A 20,773-nucleotide genomic window follows, 5' to 3' on the forward strand; every position below is an offset into this window, starting at 1 on the left:
TGCCTAGCTGCACTGCCAGTGCATTTAAATAACAGGCTGATGTGGCAAAGGAAAAGGCTTCTTCTAGGAAGGTTTGGGGTTTTCTTTGTAATACCTAGTGAACAGCTTTTCTTAAAGGGGTTTAAACACAACTTGTGACCATGGCTGGGAAAGGCAGCTGTGCTCCTTGAACTCGGAGCTGTGCTGAAATCCCTCCGAAGACCAAAACCTCAGTGATTCCAGCTATCCTAACCTGCTGGTTTCCAGTATTGGCCGAAACGAATCGAATTGGTCTTGATACCTCCCAGTACCTGAAACTGGAATGTAGGTCTGCTCCTGAGGATGCAGTTTGAGGAAGATATCCTGCAGCGTACACTCTGTTCAGTTATGAGTTGCTGTGCCCAAGCCATAGGCACCAGGTGATGTTCTTGACCATAATGTGTAGCTGCGAATTATTTTTGCCTTCTGCTCCTTAGGTGAGCAGAGCCCCAGGGTGACTTGGATTTCCTTTTGGAGGAGGGCTGCCTGCCTATGTGAAGCATTTTATACACTTAATATATTTTATGCATGCATGCCTTTGCTGTCTTGCAGCAACCTCCCCTTTGTGGAAAGGGAGCTAAGGAAAGTTGGCAAAGAAAATCTGGAGAGGACCTGGGTCAGTCGTAGCCCTCCCCCAAGTCCCTTTCCGCTGTTTCCGTCTCTTCTCACAATTCAGCACAGGGGAGATGTTCTGCAACAGCTTTGGTTTAGAAGGAACATGTGGTCTGAGGGAGCGGCGAGAGGCCGTTCTGGGGTACTGCAAGGGAATCCGGTGTGAAATGGGAGGAGAGGGAGGCTGGAGGGAAGAGATGAGTATTTGGGAAGAGAACGGAGGGACAGGGAGAGATGCAAAAGGAGGGATTACAGAAGAAAAAGGTGCGTGTGTGGCTAAACGAGAGCTGTGGGTCAGGCTGAAAGTTTGGCTTTGCTGGAATAGGACTTGGCACTAAATTATTGTCGCTGGTGTGTTTCAGCCTCTCCATTCCCAAACCCAAAAGACGTGCAAGGATGGGCAAGTGTGAAAAGAAAACATGGTCACTGGTAGAAGTGACTTAGATTAAATCATTGGTGTCTGTACAGTATTTTGATGTTCTCAGGAGCACAAGTTTGCTCTGTGACGCTCTGCTTGAAGACACAGACCTTCAGAGATGGAGAAAATGTGGCTCTGCCTTCCCAGCTGAGGGCTCCATCCTGGGGCTGAAAAAGAAGGGTCCCTCCAAATCCTCTTGTGGGTACCTGGTTCTTCCTGCTGATGGGTGAACCCTGAGCACGGCATTGAACAGGGAACTCGGCTTCCACCTACTCGTTCACGCTGAAAACCCTCACACTGGACACAGTTGTAGGAGATGACTTTTTACTTTAGTTTTGAAGAAAACCCCAAAGAGATGAACATAACCAGATTTATTTTCATTGAGCTTATGATAACACTTTTAGTTTTCCATCAAAAATTCATCCCAAATGGTTTTCTCTGAAGTGCTGCGTGTGTATTTGCTGAATAGTAGTGTTCCTTAAACTACTCATAAGCTCTCAAAATATATGAGAGAGTGGGGATAGTTCCCATTTATGAAGTTTAGGAAAAGTGAGGTTCAAGAAATGTGCTTAAGGTACCAGAGCGTCTACAGGTGTGTCCAGGAATTGGGTCCAGATTTACTGCTTCTCCTGGCTCTGTGCCTTAACCCCAGAAAATGTCACCTCCCAAAAGTAGGAGGAAGAAAACATAAATATATGGCAGGGGAGGTGGGGTAAGGGATAAGCTGGGATAAAACATGACTTAAAAATTGGGAGCCTTCATGCTCCGTAAAAGGATTAAGTAAATAACAGTGTGGAAAGTCTTGCTAGGCCACTTATCTCATAGTATATACTATTTAGATGAAGTACATATCGTTTTACGTCCACGGGCCCTGCTTTGGCTCGGGCGCTGAGGGCTTCCTGGGTCGCTGGTTGTTCTCGGGGCTGGATGTCGTAGCGGCGCAGGAGGTATGTACGTACCCGGGGCACGTGTGTAGCTTTCTTTCATTAACTGGCATTATACAAAGGCCTCGAGTGTTAGATTTATGAAGTAGCTTTTCTATATAAAGCCTCGAATCTCTTGAATTGAACTGAAGCGGAGCTGGATGGGAGACGGAACTGTGCGTTTCCCCAAACCGCTGCTCCCTGCTATTGCATATTTGGTTCATGTAGTTATGACAAGTACAAGTAGCAAATCATTAAAGCAGCAAAAACACCATCTTTACTGTAAAGATCCCCTTTGAAGCTGAGGCAGAGTGTTCCTGAATTAATGGAGTGCGTAGTGATTTTACTAAGTTTTATTTATAAAAAACCCTCTTTGCGTTCATGCCAAGAGTCTCCAGCTCAGTGGTAAGCAGGGTTCATACGCAGAAACCTAGGCTAGATTTATGATGTGTTTGAAAACGCAAGGGAAAAAATATCGAATTGACAATATTTGTAACATATTGTTAAAATATCTATTCTATCGCCATGCGTGGAATGCCCCTGCTCTATAAACATGAGTGCCAGCTACAACCCTGGAAATGTCATAACACGCAGAGACAAAAAGAAAACAAAAAAACTTTTGTTAGAACGCCTTGTAAAGCCCAGGATGTGTTTGGGTGGTGTGTGGAACGGAGAATTAATTAATGAAAAATAAAATATACACAAAGGCATATGTTCTTTAACTTAAAAAAAAGAAAAGCTTTAGTATCAACACTTCTGACAGGTCCCTTTATCAGCGCTGAAGCTTTGCTTCCTGCAGCTCCGAGTGTGCAGTTCCCTGCCTGTGTGTATCTATTATATTCTGGGCAAACTAATCTATGTAGAGACAGTATTTTTTTTTTTTTTTTTGCATTAAAATCCCTCCTGTTTCATAGTTTTGCAAACTCTGAGCAGCTGCACAGCTTTGCTTTTACATGGACTTATAAATTATTCTGCTACCTAAGGTATTGTGCACAAATTTTGGGAGGCAAGTAACGATTATAGGAGAGAACAGAACGCTCTGCTTGGAGAAATGTCATAGGTAGGAGGCAAACGTCTGTGCTCTAGGAAGGGCTGTATGGAGGGGTATTTACATTTTTATTTACATATCTACATAGAAAAATCAAGGGGTATGTGTAAGTACGAGACTGTTGCTATTGCATTTTGAGTGTTCAAACCAGAAACCAAGCTCCCCCTTATCATGAAGGTTTAAAATCCTTTAAAAACCTGGGAGTCGCGGCCAAGGGCTGTGGCAGGGCACGCAGCATCCTTCAGCTGGAGGGGACAAGAAAACTCTTGGCAGAGCACTTGTGTGACATCCAGCCCTGTCCCGGGAGGGGGCTGGGGTGATGTCTCTTGCCCCAGACTGCTCCAGTGGGCACCTTGAATGCAGTTCCGTAGAGGCCAGAAATAGGTTTAGCTCGTAGCGAATGCCCAGAAATGAAGGGGGGAGATGTTTACCCTTGATAGAAATTCATATCACTGTAGTACAGGGAAATACAAAAAGCCTTGTCTGCGTTTGTTGAAAAAGTTAGTTGCTTCTTCCTTTCTGGGTGTGTTCGTTGCATGAAATGAGGGGAGGAGAAGAGAAAAGCCTCCTAAAATAAATACGTAATTGGATTTTTTTTTAAATAATTGGATTTACTATTATCAATCTTTATTTGGAGCCAGCAAATGAAGAACTCGCAGAATTTATAACGGGATTGAAAGACCAGGTAACAACAACTAACGGTTTGGCTGGGTTATTCTGCAGTTAATGTCAAAACTTCCGTGACCTTTATTGAGAAGAATTAGGTTTATGAGGAGGGCTCTTGAACTCTTTTTAAACCAGCCCGTTGATTTAAAACTCCTTGCAAACTTGAGGAAAGCTCCCTGGTTCGGATTACTGGGTGCTGCCGGGAGATCTCGCCTTCATTAATCAAAGCGGTGGAGTTACTGAGTCACCCATAGCCCTTTGAAACCCATCCGAATTGTAACACCTTGGGCAGAACTCGCCCTCTTTGTTCCCATTCAGTGGCGTCCCGCGCTTCCCTCCCCAGGGAGGGTCAAAGCACACCAGACTCTTCAGAATAAAGCGATGCCCCGTAAAGAGGAAGGTATAAAAATGTCAGCAAAGATGCTAAACATACAGCAGTTTGGGGAGCCCCTCTAAGTTAAATATTAACAAGTTCTATTGCTCTCACTTTAGTCAGTTAATAAAATACTCTAATTATTAGATTGTCTAAATTGCCTGATATGCAGCTTTGGAGCTAGCGAGCCTTCTCAAAGGAATCCTCTGTGTTTTCCGAACTTGTTTGTGTAATAGGAATGTGCTGCGGCTTTCTTCTTATAAAGAAGTCTCTGGGGTTATTGCAATGTGCTCAGATGAACGTGCTGCCCAAACGTTGCTCCGTGCTCGTGCAGAACAGAAGGACGTGTGAGAAATTGCCCCGCTGGGGATAGGGCACGAGAGTGGTCACATACACCATCACCGGAGCTTCCCCACAGTGGGCAACAGACCCTCCTGCTCCACAAAAAGGAGGGGAAAGGACATAAATTCTCTGGCCGCTAAGATGTTCTGGAGCCCTTAGGGAAAGGAGTGCCCTGTTTGATAGCTTTGAGCCTCACTGGGGAGCGGGGGAATCGGTGCCCATCCATGGCCCTCGCTCAGTGGGAGCGGGGCTGGGTCCCCACTCTTGGGTCTTCCAAGCCTTCGGCGGGGGTTCAAATCTGGAGTTTCAAGTAGCTCTCCCCACAACAACTTTGGTTTGTGGGAGCAGTAACCCCATCCAAATCATCCACAGAGTGCTAATTCTGCCCTTTAGTCAGGCTCCATCCTGAAACACGACTGTAAAATCATCCTTTGCATTATCGTGAATGCCTACTGGGCATCTCCTCCTGTCCCTGGAGTGCCCATCCCTCTGCTGTGCGCTCCTGTCTTTGCATTCACTCCTCGTACTTATTTTTTTTTTTCTTAACAGTGAAAATTGCTGCAGATACGGGCAAGACAGCCTCCTTGTGTCTTGTCATTGGAATATGCTCGCTAAACTCCAGCTCCCTCGTGGGTTAGTTCTGTTTATTCCTCGTTCGCTTGGAAGGGTTTTGGCTACGAAAATACGCTGAAACCTACTGATGCTGCAACGGACATTACTCAGAACTATTTGGCCCGTAGTCTCTTTTTTTTGGTACTGATGATGTTGACGTCTTTTTTTTTTTTTTTTTTTTTTTTTTTTAAGATCCCAGGCTGTATTTGCAGAACTACTTGTTAACTATTGCGCCCCAAAAGCACGGGGTCTGGCTTGGCAGAGCCTTTTTTGCCGTGTTCCTCCCAGAGCTGGTACCTCAGAGGATGAACCAAAGTGCAGATTTGTGATCTTCCTCTGCCTCACTATCCCCGTCCTTTAAACCAAGACCTTCTCTCTTCAAAGAGGAATAATTTATTAGCGGGCAGAAATACAAACTGTTGGTAGCTTTATGCTCTTTTTTTTTTTTTTTTTTTTTTTTTGCTCACATTGGATGGGCTTTGTATTTCACTGATGTGTCACCGGGTCGTAAAAGAAAGAATAAATCTTGTTTACTTGTTTACATCCCGTGGGAATCTTCTGCTGTGCTGGGTTTCAGGCTTGTTCCAAGCAAGGCTGAAGTGTGCTGTGCTTCCCCTGTCAGGCAGCTGGTCTGTGTAGCTGCTGCCCACTTGAGAGGCAGAATATGCAGTGCCTTTGCTGAAAGGGTGCCAAAGGATTGAGAGAGAGGAGCTGGAGGGGAGGAAGTTGGAGGGGGAGGGAGGGGGAGAGCAAACACACGGCGAGAAAAGGAAGAGAAAACTGGAGAGGGGGAGCTCAGCTGGGGGATGACACAAGGAGCTGGCAAGGGATTAGAAAATACGGAGTGATGGGAGAGATGCAGCGTGAGCTCAGCAGCTTCTTGTCTTCACGGGTTTGGGGGGATGTTTGCGTCCCCCCCAACCTCATCAGCTATTTAGATTCATGAGAACGAGCTTTGCTGTCTTACAGAGCAGCCCTGCCACAGTGTTTATTTGGCTTGGGAGTTCCAAACCTCTTGTGTCATTTGTGGGGGGGCTTTTTTGGGGTGCGAGTAGCACTCGGGTTTTCTATTCTTGTAGCTTGCTTTTTTTTTTTTTTTTTTTTCTCCTTTTCAGAAATAAACTCATAATCAGTTGTGGGAAGGCTTTGGTTTGAATATCTGCGTGTCGGATTAAAGACTACGAATTAATAACTTCCAGGTTATCTTCTGTTTTGTATAATCATGAAGTTCCTTTGCCATGTGACAGGGAGAGAAAATAATTTAACCCCAGCCTGCCCTGAGCTTCTCAGCCTCCTTTGGTTTTTTTTCTCTCCAAACTGAGAGTTGCACAACTTGAATTCCTTTCAGTTTAAGGAAATACTTAGACCTCTTGTAGGGCTTTGATTTTTATTTTTATTTATTTATTTTTTTTTCCCCTGACAATAGGAGTAGGTTTTGCACCCCAGAAAGCTTTAGGAAGTTTACCTTTGCGTTGCCGGGCTCCTGGCCGCTGGATTTTGCTTAATCCCGGGCAGTTTGTGGCCTTTCCCAGCCCCACTAGCGGGTGAAGCGGTGCGGGCGGGCGGCGGGGCCGGGCTGATGCCGCGCATCCCCCGGGCTGATGCCGCGCATCCCCCGGGCTGATGCCGCGCATCCCCCGGGCTGATGCCGCGCATCCCCCGGGCTGATGCCGCGCATCCCCCGGGCTGATGCCGCGCATCCCCCGGGCTGATGCCGCGCATCCCCCGGGCTGATGCCGCGCATCCCCCGGGCTGATGCCGCGCGCTGCAGCCCGACCTGCTGGGCACAGGGGCTCACTGCAGCCAACCCACCTTCCGCAGCAGAGCTTCCCCGCTTTCTAGTTGGGTTTTTAACACAAGTGGCATTTTTAGTGAGCTATTAATTTGCTTTACTGCGTGTAATTAGAAAAAAAACAAAAAAACAAACAAACAAAAAAAAACACCCCAAAACCAACCTGAGTACTGAGTGAACAAAATTAGGCTTGGACTGGATTCACTTGTCAGCCAGCCAAGACCTGTTCGGGTCGACGTTTTTAAAACAATGATAAATCGTCTCCTCCTGTGCGTGAGGAGGTCCCTCTCTTTGCTTTTGACCCTGTTGCCATGAGGTAGACCTGTCCTGCTAATAAAACACAGCGTAAGCAGGGACGCGTCCCGCTCTTGCCGTGGCCTTGTTTACCCTGTGATCCAGGGACAAAGTTATTTTTCTTCTGTGCGTCATCTCCACATCCAAGAAAATATTTATTAAGCAGGATAAACGCTTTGAGATCTGTAGATAAAGAACCTTCTCTTGCAGTTTGTTAATAATACCAGGGCTGGTGGTACAGCCTGGGGAGGAGAGCATGGACATACGTGTGTACCGCAGTGACGTGCAATAGAAAACATGGGATTTTCAGGCAAACGTCACATTACCCAGGCACTGGTACTACGAGGGAGTCAATAGTTTGTATGAAGATGGTGCAGAATATCTGCATCCACCAAAACCTCAGCTATTCACATATTAATCACAGGGGCTAACCATACAGATCCAAATGGGTGCTTAGGAGCTGATGAAGCCTTTAAGGCATTCAAAAAAGAAACGCCATACATTTTCTAGCACATAAATGTGTTTAAAAAGGTATATAATTTATAATAGCGATGTTGACAGAGCCTTAACTACATTACAAAAGCTAAACTATAATATATTTACATGTGAGCAGTACTTACTGTGTGGGTGCGTCTCTGTTGATGTGTTTCCATGTGATTCTCCATAATTTCAGCAAGTGATTGTAGTCAGGGATATTAAACCATAGTATTGATAATACTTTTACAGCTCTGCTTTGGGAAATGCATTACTGCTAAATTAGTCCCTGAAAATCTAGAGATATTAACACTGTCGAGCATGAAAGCAGATGGGATTTGGATCAGAGACCTTTATTTGTAGTATGATACTAAGGAGTCATTACTTTAAAGCAGGAACTTCGTTTCCTTGAATATTAACTCGAGTTGGGGATTTTACTTCCGCTTTGGCATGAACGAGCTTATCATAAAAGCGTAAATGGAACTCGCTTGGTATTGATTTTTCTTATGCTCTAAAAAGATGCTTAATGAAACTCTAGGTACCTAGATAAAGACCTCCACTGAATGCAAAGTAAGCTTAATTGCAGTTCCCTTAACAAGCTACTGGAGATGAATTTTTTTCCACTACAAAACCCTTTCACCTATTTAGATTGTTTCTCTTCCTGTGTGTGCCAGGATGCATTAATTCAGGGCGTTTGTTCCTTTTTTTTTCCTCCTCTATGAGAGGCAAACTGCAGCTTAAAGAAAGGAAAACTTCTTTGCCAGTTCATGTGCGGGGAAAAAAAAATTCGGTCTTGGGCAACTTGATTTTTGAGGTCTCAATAAAGAGGTTTTAGTCTTAAGAGAGAGTAATTGTCACTTCTGCAGAAGGGGGGAGACGGGCAGGGGGGCACGTTCTCACCCTGCACAACAATTATAGCAAAACCAGAACCTGAACTGAGTATTTTCTAGCATCTGCCAGATCCTGTGGTTATGCCAGAGCAGAGGTAGGAGTTTGATTTTTTTACCCTCCAGCACCGCAAGCCCCAAAGCACATGGGAAGGTCCAGATTGTTCCCCTCCTCGCAGAGAAGCAGCGTTCGCGCTCTTGAGGTTGCGGAGAAAGAAGCAACAGTGCGTTCCCTGATGGTGGGGACTCTTTCTCCTGTAGCTCCTGCTTGTGCTGGTCGTTTGGAGCCCTCTTAATGCTTAATTGGCTTCTTTTCATTCTCCTCTCGGTGATTTTTTTTTTACCCCCCTGGTGCAGGGGTTGTGCCGGAGGCTGTGTCTGTGCCTGCTGCCAGGTCTGTGCGGTGGCCGCGGGTCCTGCAGGGACCTGCTGTGACTGATGTGACCTGACCGACGCCGCTCTCCAAAGGGCCTGCGCTCGCAATTGTCACCCCCTCTTCTGGGGACACCCCTGTCACCAGAGACGCAATCTGTCCCCTCTGCTGTTTGCTTGGAGTCGATATGTGTAAAGCATGATATCTCTGTTAATTACGCAGAATGCCTTCAAGCCCCTCTCTCCGCCGCTGTGCAAGAAACTGGTTCTGCAGAAAAATGTCAGACAGCTGAAAGATGGCACAATTTCATTTTTTTTTTTGTGCGTGATGAAGTAAAGAAGCCGGGTATTTAGCACACTCGGGGGTAGCCAAACAGTGCCAGGGGAGTCCCTGGCTGAAGTGTAACCCCAAGAAACCTCTTGTTCTTTCCCTTCGAGTCAATCTTGCTTTTGTTCATGCTCCAAAGAGCGTAAGTTGGGGAATTTTGCTGTGGATTTGAGTAGGAAGAGAGAGCAGCTTTGCGTCAGGTGCAGAGTAATTATTTGCTGGGGTTCTGTGCTATTTGGTTTTTATTCCCTGTGTTTTCATTAAAAGCTAATGAGTTTTTTCTTCATTCAGAACAATAGCTTGGCCCCTGACAAGTTGTTGGTTATTTTTTCTGCTTGGACTCAACTAGCTGTTGCTGCTCCATAAACTTTATGGAGAAGTGGATTAAAGCACAAGAAGTTCCCGTAATGCAAATCCAAACGGAAAGGAAATGGGATTTGTTTGAAGCAGCTATGTGTGCAGAGTTTTTGTTGATCTTTCTTTTGTGCCTGGAGCTGTAAGTGGCGTTTGAAAATATTCCTAATCCTAAACCAAACAAAATGCCTTTGTTGGCGTTGATTTGTGTTGCAGCAGCTCCTGCCATTCGGAGCCCCGCTGTGCTTGGCATGATACACGTATGTACGTGCTGCAGCCGGGCTATATTTGGGTTATGGAATCTTGCACGAACACATGAAAACCCCATTCCCGCTCCTGCGTGGGGACAGCAAGAAAAAATAAAAGCACATTTGCGGTGACAACTCACCCCCCTACCCCCCCCGGGAATTATCCTTCCAAATCAGGGACCTGTGCCTTGATTCTTCCCTGGGGCTGATGTGTGTAACAGCTTCTCCTGCCGTTAAAGCCGGGTGACTTATTCCTGCAAGTAACTTTTCCTGATTGGGCCCTTGTTCTTGTTGCGGATGGTTTAGTGCAGCCACGCAGCGGTGCGTGAGCCGTGCCTCTGCCACGCCGCCTCCTGCGAGTCAGGCACCGGGAACAGGCTGCTCGTTACCGCAATAATCCTGCACCTGTATCTCGTTATGGGGGACCACCTGTTACCTCGGCGTTCGCTCGAAAAGCCGGGTTTAACGCGGCGCGGTTTGGACGGAAGAAAATTGTTCTTTTTTAAGGGGCTGAACGGGCGGATGGGAACCGTCTTCTGACGCCGGCGTCCTCGCTGCGCTGCGGATAGTCGAGCCCGCAGCGCCGTGGAGGAAGGCTCCTCATCAGAATGAACCCTATTTTCCTACCACACTGAGCTGTTGCTCTTTGGTAGCAGCTTTTTAGAGGCTTTTTTATTTGAGGCTCTCGAAGGGCTACGGTAAAAACGGGGAAAGAAACGTCCCCCTGTCACACACAACTGAGCAAAGCGCTGAAATGACTTCTCCAAGGTCGGGTGGTCAGTGGTGCTCACGGATGCGCTCTGCTCCCCAGAGTCTGCCCAGCAGAGCGGGGCGTTTCAGTCTCTGCTTTTTAACCCCTAATTGTGTTTTCTTTTTATTTCTCGTGGAGGTGCATGCATGAATTGCAGTTTGTTGTAGCGTAGAGGAAGGTGCTTTCCTTACCCTTCGTGACTGAGAAGTTGTCTGTGGATGGAAGATGACTGTGGTACCACCTCTTGCTGGTGCCTGATCCGTTTTGGGCCAGGGACCTGCAGCTTTCTTCTTGGCATGAGAGATTAGCAAGGCTCATGCTGAATGCACCTCCCAAAAGGAGAAAAGTTATTTTTCTCAATTTCCTTTTTCTCCAGAATCTGCTGTTCCGCACCATGTGCTGGGATGGCTGCTGGAAGCAAGCAAGCATTGAGCTGGGAAAAATTTGATTAGATTAGATGTTAGGAAGAACTTCTTTGCTGTGAGGCTGGTGAGAGCCTGGCCCGGGTTGTCCAGAGAAGCTGTGGCTGCCCCATCCCTGGAGGGGTTCAAGGCCAGGTTGGAGGGGGCTTGGAGCAACCTGGTCTGGTGGGAGGTGTCCCTGCCCAGGGCAGGGGGGTTGGAACTGAATGATCTTTAAGGTCCCTTCCAACCCAAACCATTCTGTGAGTCTACGATTACTTCCTGGGCTCTTCCCCTGTGAGGAAAGTTGTGATGACTTAAAGGGTTCACTGCCAGGGACCCCTCTGTTCTGTCGCTGACCCCCATAGCCCTTGGGTAAATCTGAAAGTCAAATCTTAAATCAGTTTTTCAAGACCTCTGAGTTTATCAAATCAGCAAGACTATCGTGGTGTCTGGCACCCAGTAGGATTTGTTTTTTAAGGAACTGATCTGTGGGAGGATAATCTTGTGCCCGTCACGTTCTTCACATCTGGATTGTCCCTTTTGGTGAAGAATTGAATTTTTCTTGAAAATGTGCCCTTGGATGCAGGAGCCTGGGGTCTCTGAGAGCTTCACGCTCGGAGCAAGCAAGGGAAGGCTGTCACCTGGGCTGTGGAAAATAAAACACATCCCAAATATTGTGTCACATCTTTCAGCAGCTGGAGACTTAACGGCGTCTCCACTGTGTTCCTTGGTGGGAGAAAGAGCGTTGTAACCTCCGTCCCAGGCCCTGGTGCCCTTTCATCAGCGCTTGATTTTAAACCGTGGGGCACAGTTCCTCTGTTTGCTGAGATAAAACTTGTTTTTAGTGTTTGAACACAATTAACATCAGCCGAAAACTCACCTTTCTCGCTGTTTGTTGTGTGTTGAATGAGCAAGCAGCTGTCTTTACCTCTGTTATCAGCAGTTTGGGCTGTGTGTATTCAGGAAATGTAAGGCAAAAGCTCGAAAGACCGCTTTTTGCCTTTGTTTAGGGTGAGTAGGATTTTCTTCTACAGGTAGGCTCGCTGTGCTCCATTTGTATTAAAATTTGATATTAACATCTGTCACTGCAGTATCTAAGTGCCTTCTGCATAAAATCCAATATCAGCAGCAAATTCCCTGGCAAAATGTCTGCTTATGGAAAAATTCAATGTAACATCAAGTATGGGGGGGGGCGGAAATAATAGCTCCTGCCTCCACACACAGACCCGTCGCTTGGTTAATTTGTATGTGACCGCCTGTCATAGGGAGTCAATCTTTTTTTCCCCACCACTCTTCAATTATGGATCTCAAAGCTTTTTTTCCTACATTATAGGAAGATTCCTCATTCTAGTGAAGGTGGTAGCGTAGTCCTTCATTTTACAGATGGCTGATTTATGCAGAGGTCATGTGCTGAGGGCAACAACAAGGAATTGGATGTAGCTCTGGTAGTTTGGCCCCAAGATGGGTATTTCCAGCCTCCTCCTTTTCTGCCCTCCAGGTGTGAAGTCTGTATGTATCCACCATGGGTGTTCTTGTGGCAGGAATATGCCATCGTGGCCCAAAGTGATGAATCTGGCCTTAAACCCACAAAAGAGGTTTTGGTTTTTGTAGAGAAATGCAGTGGAAGGCAGGAATCAGGAGGAAAGATGTCTCGCACTGTAGGCAGTAAGATTTGAGTTTAGCAATGAGTCCTTTTCACTAAAATCAGGGTCTCCTTCCTTTTCTAGGAGAGGATCAGCATGATGCTGGCTATGGACAGGACAGTTCTGATGAAAATCAAAGCTGGAGTTTGGCCCCTTCCATGACGTCTGATGCTTCACTGCCATCAGACTTCCAGGATGATGGTAAGTCGCTGATGTTTTTTGAAGTCCTTGAGTGAAGAAGATGGAAAGGTAAGTGCGATCTGGTATGAATTCCTTGGGGTCATTCATCCATCTCATAATGTTGGAGGTGTTTTGGGTTTTTTTGTTGTTTGTTAACTGGTACTTGCTTTGTCAGTGAACATAAAATGTCACGGCCATCCTGAATTTAGTATTGCAAAGTTAAATGTATTTCTTGATTGTCTTGGTGTGAACTGGAGTTGGTTGTTCTAATTTGAATCGACAACTCTGATGGAAAAGAGCAGAATTTGACCTGGTGGCTACCGTTTCCCAAAGTTACGGTGTGACTTCTTGGGTGTGTTTCTTCTTGAGTGCTCAGCCTCATGCTCCAAAGGGATTGCGTCTTCTCAAACCTTGTCTCCCCCCACCCTTTGAAAATTAGACCTCTTTTAAAGTGCTTTGCTTTGGAGAGTCTTTTGGGGGACGTTCTAGTGCTTGGGAATCTGGGGCTCCTTCTTGTGAAGGCGGTGGATGGGAGCTGGCATCCAAGGCCAAGGGTGTTTTCCAAAGCATTAAATATCAGACGGGGGCTTTCTGGGCAAAGAGTTTCTGCGATGCTCGTGTCTGCGTGTGAGTGGTGGTTTAGGAGTGATGGATTTGTGAGACGCTGTTGAAATTGAAGCCTACAGAGCTGAGGTTGTTCTGATCTTCTCAGGGGTTATCTCTGGGCCCTGGAGAAGGCTTGACTGCTTTGGCCTCAGGTTCTCAATCTCCCGCTTCCCACAGATCTTGTTTCCTCCTCCTTTCTCTTCCCTTGCACTTTTCCCCCATGCTTTTTTGTGCCCCCCTACCTTGTCCTTCCTCTTTCATTTTTCTCTGCTTCCGTCCGCCCTCTTCTCCACCTTTCCCTGCTCAATGTACCCTTTCATGTCTACTCCCACTCTCGTTAGCGAATCGCTAGTCATCAGTCAAGGGTACAAAGAAACGAGGATTTATTTGGGACGAGGCCATAAGTGCTGATGGGCACCAGAGTTAGCTTCTCCGCACGGTGCAAAACACCAGACATATCTGTTGATTCATGCTATAAAATAAATGGCTTCGTTTAGACTGATTAGAGACAAGGTTGGTCCGATGGCTGGTAATTGCAGCATGAAAAGAGGTGTGGAGTTGGGGATTGGTTGTTTCAAATAATCTCTGTGCTCAGATACGATGCACTTACGCCGGGCGCGGGTGGAGAACGTGTGACAAGGATAATGGATGTTGGCCTAAATGGGACATGAAAGGGTGCTGAAGACCTCAAGCTTGGCCTCGTCAGGCGAGCAACGTCTTGATGAAGTCTAGAGTTTCTCCTGGCGTGTTTATTAAGCTTGTCTAAGGAGGTATTTGCTTTGCTAACTTTGAGTGGTGGTTTTTGGCAGCTCCAAGGGGCAGAGTTTGACATAACACTTGCAAGGTATGCAAACACTTGGCACCGCTGGAAGTTTTCAGACACAGATGAAATGCCAGGCTCGATGGAAGGGTGCCCAAATGGGTGAATGGCGAGGAGATTGATAACGTAGAAAAATTACATACTATGAAAAAGGAGGGGGGTGGGGTGGAAAAAGCTGGCATCGAGAGAGGTTACATTAAAATGAGGTGTTAGTTCTTGGAAACTGGTCAGAGTCCTGAATAACAGCGAATCGGGGGCTCGACGCGGCGTGTGTTCGTTCTGGGTGGAAGCGGAGCAATTCTGGCTGATGAGACGCAGGCTGTTGGTAGCCTGAAACAATGGTAGTCAAGGGGAAAAAAGGCTGAACACAGGTTTTTGGACCCTTTTCTCTGCCCCGCCATGGTTTGTAGGGTCATCATCAAAATGAATTTTTCTAGATATCTGCCAGTGGGATGGATGTGGATCAGGGTTGTGATTTCCTCTGGGTTTTTGAATTTCTGTGATGACTTACTGACAGATTGTTTTGTTTACTTGGGGGATTATTTTTATGTTGCTTGCTTGTTTCCTTTGCTTAATTTTTTCACTATAGAAGGCGAAGGCACAATATTTCTTTTTTTTTTACAGAAGGCACAATGAGTTTGTTTTTTTTAAATGAATTTAAAAAAGGGTTTAAATTGGTATTTCTGAGAAGTGGATTAAGCTAAAAGGTGTCAAACGGCCTTCTTTTCTGAATTAGAACATCGCTGTGGGAAAAACAGAAAGTTTTAAGATTGAGTGAACCGATTTTCATCTTTTTGGTTTGCCTTGGCTTCTCCGAGTGGGGACCCTTCACTTTTACTGTGCCCCTTTTTGCTTCTGCACTCTTTTACCCATTTGGCCGGCAAGGTCCCTGCAGCCTGGGCCACCACGGGCCCTCGGGGTGCTGCTGCCACACAGAGGGGTGACCCAGAGCTGCTCCTTTCGGGCAGCACAGGTGATGCGTGGGAATGATCCAGCCAGCCAGCTACGGCCAGAAGAACAAACTGGCAGCTTGTAGGAACATACTTGTCATTCCTGTGGCTTTTTTCCGTCCCTTCTTAGCCCTTTTGCAACAAGAAGAGGTTACATCCTGGGGCACAAACCCTCAGCGCTGTTAGAATTCCTGATTTTCCCAACTTTATTAATTCAGGTTTTCAGTGGAAGGGGGTCTCTGGGATGATGCTCGCCTCTGTCTGTCCCTGCTATGAAAAACGGGGGAGTTTGATCCACCGCTGTTCATTTTGAACAGACTTTTCCATGCTTGCTCTGAACTTCTTGTGGGAATTGGAGAGAACCTTCCAAGTTGTCTCTGGAGGGAGCGAGAGGGACTGAGCGAGTTGGGGATGACTTTACTCAATGAGGCATGGCCCAGCTCTATGGGATCGTCCCTAATGAGTGATTAAGAAGCTAATGTTTGTACAGTGCTGGGAGGCTGGGAAGCGCTGTGGAAGTGCTAAGTACTGTTATAATGATAAGTATTTCTTAGGAGACACTTCCCATGTAATGTACTCCACTCAGACCACTTGAAGACTTTTCAAAAATGTTTTGTCTTTTAAACTGGTAGATCACTTAATTTGCCGGCGTTCATCCTTTAGTTTTACTGTGTCGTAAGGTGGATACCACAGCGTCCTGAGGGGCAGGAGTTGCGCATCTTTAATATTTAGCACTTCTAGATATTGTTTTAGCAGTTGGGGTTTCCCTGTGGCTCCTTTAGAGGGGCTTCTGGGGTCCTTGTGGGGTGTCTGATCTTTTGCTGGAGAGATGCTGAGCCGGGATCCCCGCGAATCACCCCGTGGGATGCTGAGCCGGGATCCCCGCGAATCACCCCGGGGATGCTGAGCCGGGATCCCAATGATTTGCTTGGTGTCACAGTGGGATCACACGGAGCTGAGGGGTGAGGGCCACTGCACCTCCTGCCCCCACAGCTGGCTGCCAGCTCTACAGCCGTGTCACAACAACATAAGTGACAATATTTTCTCTTTTATACCACACAGGTATCCGTTAGCACGTGGCAGGGAGCATAACTCGCGGTGACAGGGAGGTACTGGAGGGGTTCTGTCAGGCATGGTCTCCGGGGCCAGAAATCTTGCCTCTGACTTCCAAGATTTTTCCATCATGTCAGCAGAGAACTTTGGCTGAACGTCCTTACAGCTCGTTCAGTTCCATGTGGAGGGTTTTTTTAAAATATACGAGTTCAGAGTATCTTAAAATCAAAGCCTTTAGCAAGATTTCCCTTTGCTTTATAGGAAGGTGCTAAAAATGGCTTTTCTCTTAAAAGGTGTGGAGGGTGGTAGATGGGGATGTCCAATGGGATGGGGACAAACGGATACAAATGCAACATGGTGCTAAAGGTTTTGAGGGGGTTAGAAGCCGTAAAGAGGTGGAGCGTCTTTAATCCATCTCCAGGTACTTCTTGAACCCATTTGCATCCTGGAGGAGGCCCCGTTTGCTCGTGTTTGGCCGCCTAGAACACGGAAACGGGGGTAGGGACACAATAAAATACCAAAGTGAGTTTTGTGTGTAACTCTTTGGAACCAGGGCGCTGACGAACCGGGGTGCAAATCCAGGGGAGAAGCCTCCAAACTGCTTTTAGAAGTTTCTTGCCCGGTCCGTGGCCTCTGCGCGTAACCGATGGTGTTCCCGTCTCCCAGGGTGTTCTGTGGATTCTCTTGGTGGTGTTTTGGAGAACCGTATCCTTCCTCCCCAGAATCTGTCCCCTTCTGAACCACTCGTGCCTCCCTGCCCCTAGGTAGTCCTCGCATCTCCCACCTGCTTTCCCACCTTCTTCTGCTTTTATTTTTCCCGGCGCTTCCTACGCGCGTCTGAACTCTAAGGAACCACTTCCTAAATATGGAATTAATCGCTTTAAAAACGCGGGCTGCGGGAGTGTTCTCAGTGGTACCCGGAGGAGCCGGGGGTGCGGGTGGGTGCAGCCCAGCTCGGGCGAAGGGGGGGGGTGCTGGGTGCGAGGTAGGGGGGTACGGGGTGGGTGGGCAGCGGGTGCTGCGTGGTGCAGGGGGGGGTGGCCTGGGTGGGCAGGGTGGGTGGTGCGCCTTGGAGGTTTTGGTGCCTGGGTGGGTGTTGGGGGGCTCTGTCAGTGGGTGCACAGTGCCGTGAAGGGGGTGTGAGGTTGGGGGGGGCACGCACAGTGCCCTGCGGGGGGGTGCACGGGGTGCCCGGTGCCATGCCATGGGTGCACAGGGGAGGGTGTCCAGTGCCGTGCAGCAGGGTGGGGATGCCCGGCACCGTGTGTGTGTGTGTGTGTGTGTGCAGGGGGGCTGCCGGGGGGGCTGGGGGGCATATGGGAGGGTGCCCGTGAGGGGTTCACGGCGGGGGGGGGGGGGGGAACGCCCGGTGCTGTGGAGGGACTGCCGGAGGGGGCTGCCTGGGTCCCGGGGGGTGGGTCCCGGGGGGTGCCCGGTGCCGTGGAGGAGGTTGCGGGAGGGGGGGGGGTGCCCGGTGCCGGGGGAGGGGGGTGTGTGTGTGGGGGGGTGGTGGCGGCACCGGGGGCGGGCGGGGCGCGGCGGTGGCAGCGGAGTTCCGCAGCGCCCCCTTGTGGCGCCGGGCGGCGCCGCTCCCGCGGGGCTGCGGGGTCGGGACCCGCCCGGGCGGCGTCTGCTTTTCTTGTTACTTTGAAATAAAACCCACAACCAACAAAACAAAACACGCCCCCCCCCCCCCAAAAAAAAAAAAAGCCCCAACCAACACCTCCAACCGCCCCCCCCCAACCCCCCCCCAGCCTCCAACCCAGGTGTTTCTGCGAGTTTCTTCTCCCGCAGCGGGAGCTCCGACAGCGCTGGGGGGGGGGGGGGGGGCTTGAATTAAGCCCTTGTGTCGGTGGCGTAACAGCAGATTTCTGCTTTTCCAAGCCCAAAGTGGAAATTGTGGTTTTCTCCCCCAGTGACAGCCTGACGCCCATCGCACCGGGATGCGTAGCGATGGTGGGATGCCGGGTGACCGATGGAGTTGGGGGGGGGGGTTGTGTGGTCTGGGGGGCTCAGCCTGTGCTGTGGCCCAAAGGAGCCGCTCGCCCGAACGCTGCCAAATTTCAGGTGTAATAACAAAGTGTGTGAAATAAAATGCAGACTAAGAACCTGTTTCAGAAACACCGAGTGTCTGCGAACTCGATAGTCTGTACAGATCAAATCCCGAATCCCCGCAAACGAGCGGAAACGCCTCTTACGCCGGAGCTGAAAGCTTAAAGTTTTCTTCTCAAACACCATTAGAAGCAATTATCTCTGCCTCCCTGATGTCCAGAAATGCCTTTTGTTGCTTTTGACCGTCTTATTATAAACTTGCTGCTGATGCACGAAACATCACGGTGTAGGAACCCTTCGGGGAAGGGGTTTGCGAGGGGAGCGATTGCTGCTGAAGGTTTCTCCTGCCTCGTTCCCCTCTGGATCTCGAGCATCGTCCAAACGAGCCCAGGGAGCGAGAGGTTAAAAACCAGATCGGTTATTTCTCCTCACCACAGCCTGGAGCGGGTTTGACCAGTTTAATGTGAGTTTTGCCAAGGGGAGGAGAACAACCACAGATCCACATATAAGAAAACAACATGTTCTCTAAAAAAATATCTACTTATACTGCGTGACAGTTTGTAAAGAAATCAGACTCCCTTAAAGCTACAGGGCTCATGGTCTTTGATTTATCGTTTTCTGAATGGAAATGCACCATAACATTAGCGCTTTCAAGCCCGGTGTGATAATGTCTCTGGCATTGTGCAAATAAGTTCCTGGAACGGTACTCTGGCTGGTCAAAAGGTTTGGCTATATTTTATACAGAGCAACTCGCTTCACCTCTATATTAAGGATTATTTGTTCGGGGTGGAGAGGAGGAGCGTGGGTTGCTCGCAGGCTGCCAGAAACAGATGCATAAATTATATCGGAGAGCTCAGACCTTTGTAGAGGACGAGCAGCGGGGAGAGTAACGCTACCAAGATTTTCAGCTTTCATTTAAAACAAACAAATGAAAAAAAATGAAAAAAAAAAAACAAAAAACCACCCCAAAACCCAACAAACCAAAAGCAAACCCAACCCAAAGCGGCTTCACGTTCTCCTTTGGGGTTTTACAGCTGCAGAAATCCTGTCTGACTTGTGGCTGCCCCTTCCGTCAGCCGGGCACGTCGAGCTGCGGATGCTGGTCCCGAGGGCGGCCGACGGAGCCCGCAGCTTTGCGGGTGCCCGTGTTCAGCTCAAAGTCATTTTTCCTCCAGCAGAGGTGTTTAGGAGTTGGTCTGAGAGGTTGTTCTTGTGCTAAGGGCGTCTGTGGAAGGGTGGGTGATTGGAAGTGCCTTCTGTCTTGTCTAATCTCCCCCTTTACCTTCCCCTGCACCCCGTAAAAGCAGTTTTTCGTTATAAAGCGTTGAAATAACACGCTGATGGGAGGACCAGAGGGCGAATCTCTGCTGCCGCTCAGCCCTGCGCGGGCCAGCAGCCTGGGTCTCTTCGGAGGGACCCATCCAGTGGTTCCTTAGCACTTTTTTGGGACGTAATCCTGACAGAAACCGGATCGGGCCCCTAAATGTTTCGGTCCAGCCCACCCCTTAAGCTCCCACATCTAAACGGGCTGCGATTTCATGGTGGTTATTTGCAATTAAGGACTGTCAACCTCAGGATTCAAGTGCTGGCTTTAAAAGCACGAGTTGCTTTTACGCAAAATGATGTGTTTGCGATTCGGTCTCCGGGTGTTGCAGGCGTTGGGTTGTGGTTTGGAAAGGGGTTTCTGCCCAACCACTGGGATGTTTGTTTGGTTTTTTTGGTTTTTTTTTTAAGTCAGTTCTCAAGTAATTCCTCGATCGCAAGAGCTCTTAAGAAAAAGAGAAATGTTATGAAACGTGTGGTGTAGAATCTCAGCAGTTCAGTGGGTCTGTGGGGCCCCAGACAGGAGTTATAATGGAAATCGCTTAGAAGTCAGTGAAACGCCGATAACTTATTAATGCGGCTTTTCTAAAGCAAAAATCCTGCCGCCTTTGCTGTTTGCCGACAGGGAAAAAGCATAATTAAAGTTTCTTTGTATTGCTTTATAAGTGCAGGATCAGATGAACAGATTTATTTTCCGTACCTAGAGGACAGTCTTTAACGACAAGGTGTTATGTGGATTTTTTTTTTATTTTTATTTTTTTTTTTTTGTTTCAGTAAGCGGCTTAAGAGCAGCCAGTTTGTGTGAAAAGAGGGAGCGTTGGCTTATGAGCAGAGCTCAAAATTAATTGCGGCAGAGGATGCCCTCGGCCCGGAGATGATTTGAGCGGGAGCGGGGGGCTCGGAGCCGGCGCTGTGGGGTGCGTGGTCCCGGGTGATGCGGCAGCTTGTCAGGAGCCGGGATGGAGCTTCCTCTCGTGGCGAATCGCATGTTCCTCATGTCAAACACACGTGAATTATCAATGCGCAAGTTGCTGTTGCGCTGGGGGCTGGGATAACTCACACACCCGCCTCCTAAAGGCCCTTTTATTCATGAGTATGTAAATCCAAGGCATAAACGCTTTGTATCTCTATATTCTCCCCAGCAGAGGGATCAATATGCAGGAAATGTAAGTTAACAAAGTGTCGGGGTGGAACTCCATCACGGTGTCTCTTCTGCCCTTTTGAAAAAGA

At 48.1% G+C, this 20,773-nt stretch overlaps 1 protein-coding gene across 2 annotated transcripts in view; it reads left to right on the forward strand.

Moving 5' to 3' along the window:
* The window catches only part of SKAP1 (src kinase associated phosphoprotein 1), a 157,278-nt gene that overhangs the window by 20,350 nt on the left and 116,155 nt on the right, over positions 1–20,773 (forward strand). For both annotated transcript variants that reach the window (XM_074162788.1, XM_074162790.1), the window contains exon 4: positions 12,644–12,760. In XM_074162788.1, the coding sequence (XP_074018889.1) occupies positions 12,644–12,760 (117 nt within the window). The remainder of the gene's footprint in view (positions 1–12,643; positions 12,761–20,773) is intronic.

The sequence above is a fragment of the Numenius arquata genome, chromosome 23 (assembly GCF_964106895.1).
Source record: "Numenius arquata chromosome 23, bNumArq3.hap1.1, whole genome shotgun sequence".
In the NCBI taxonomy this organism is placed as follows: domain Eukaryota; kingdom Metazoa; phylum Chordata; class Aves; order Charadriiformes; family Scolopacidae; genus Numenius; species Numenius arquata.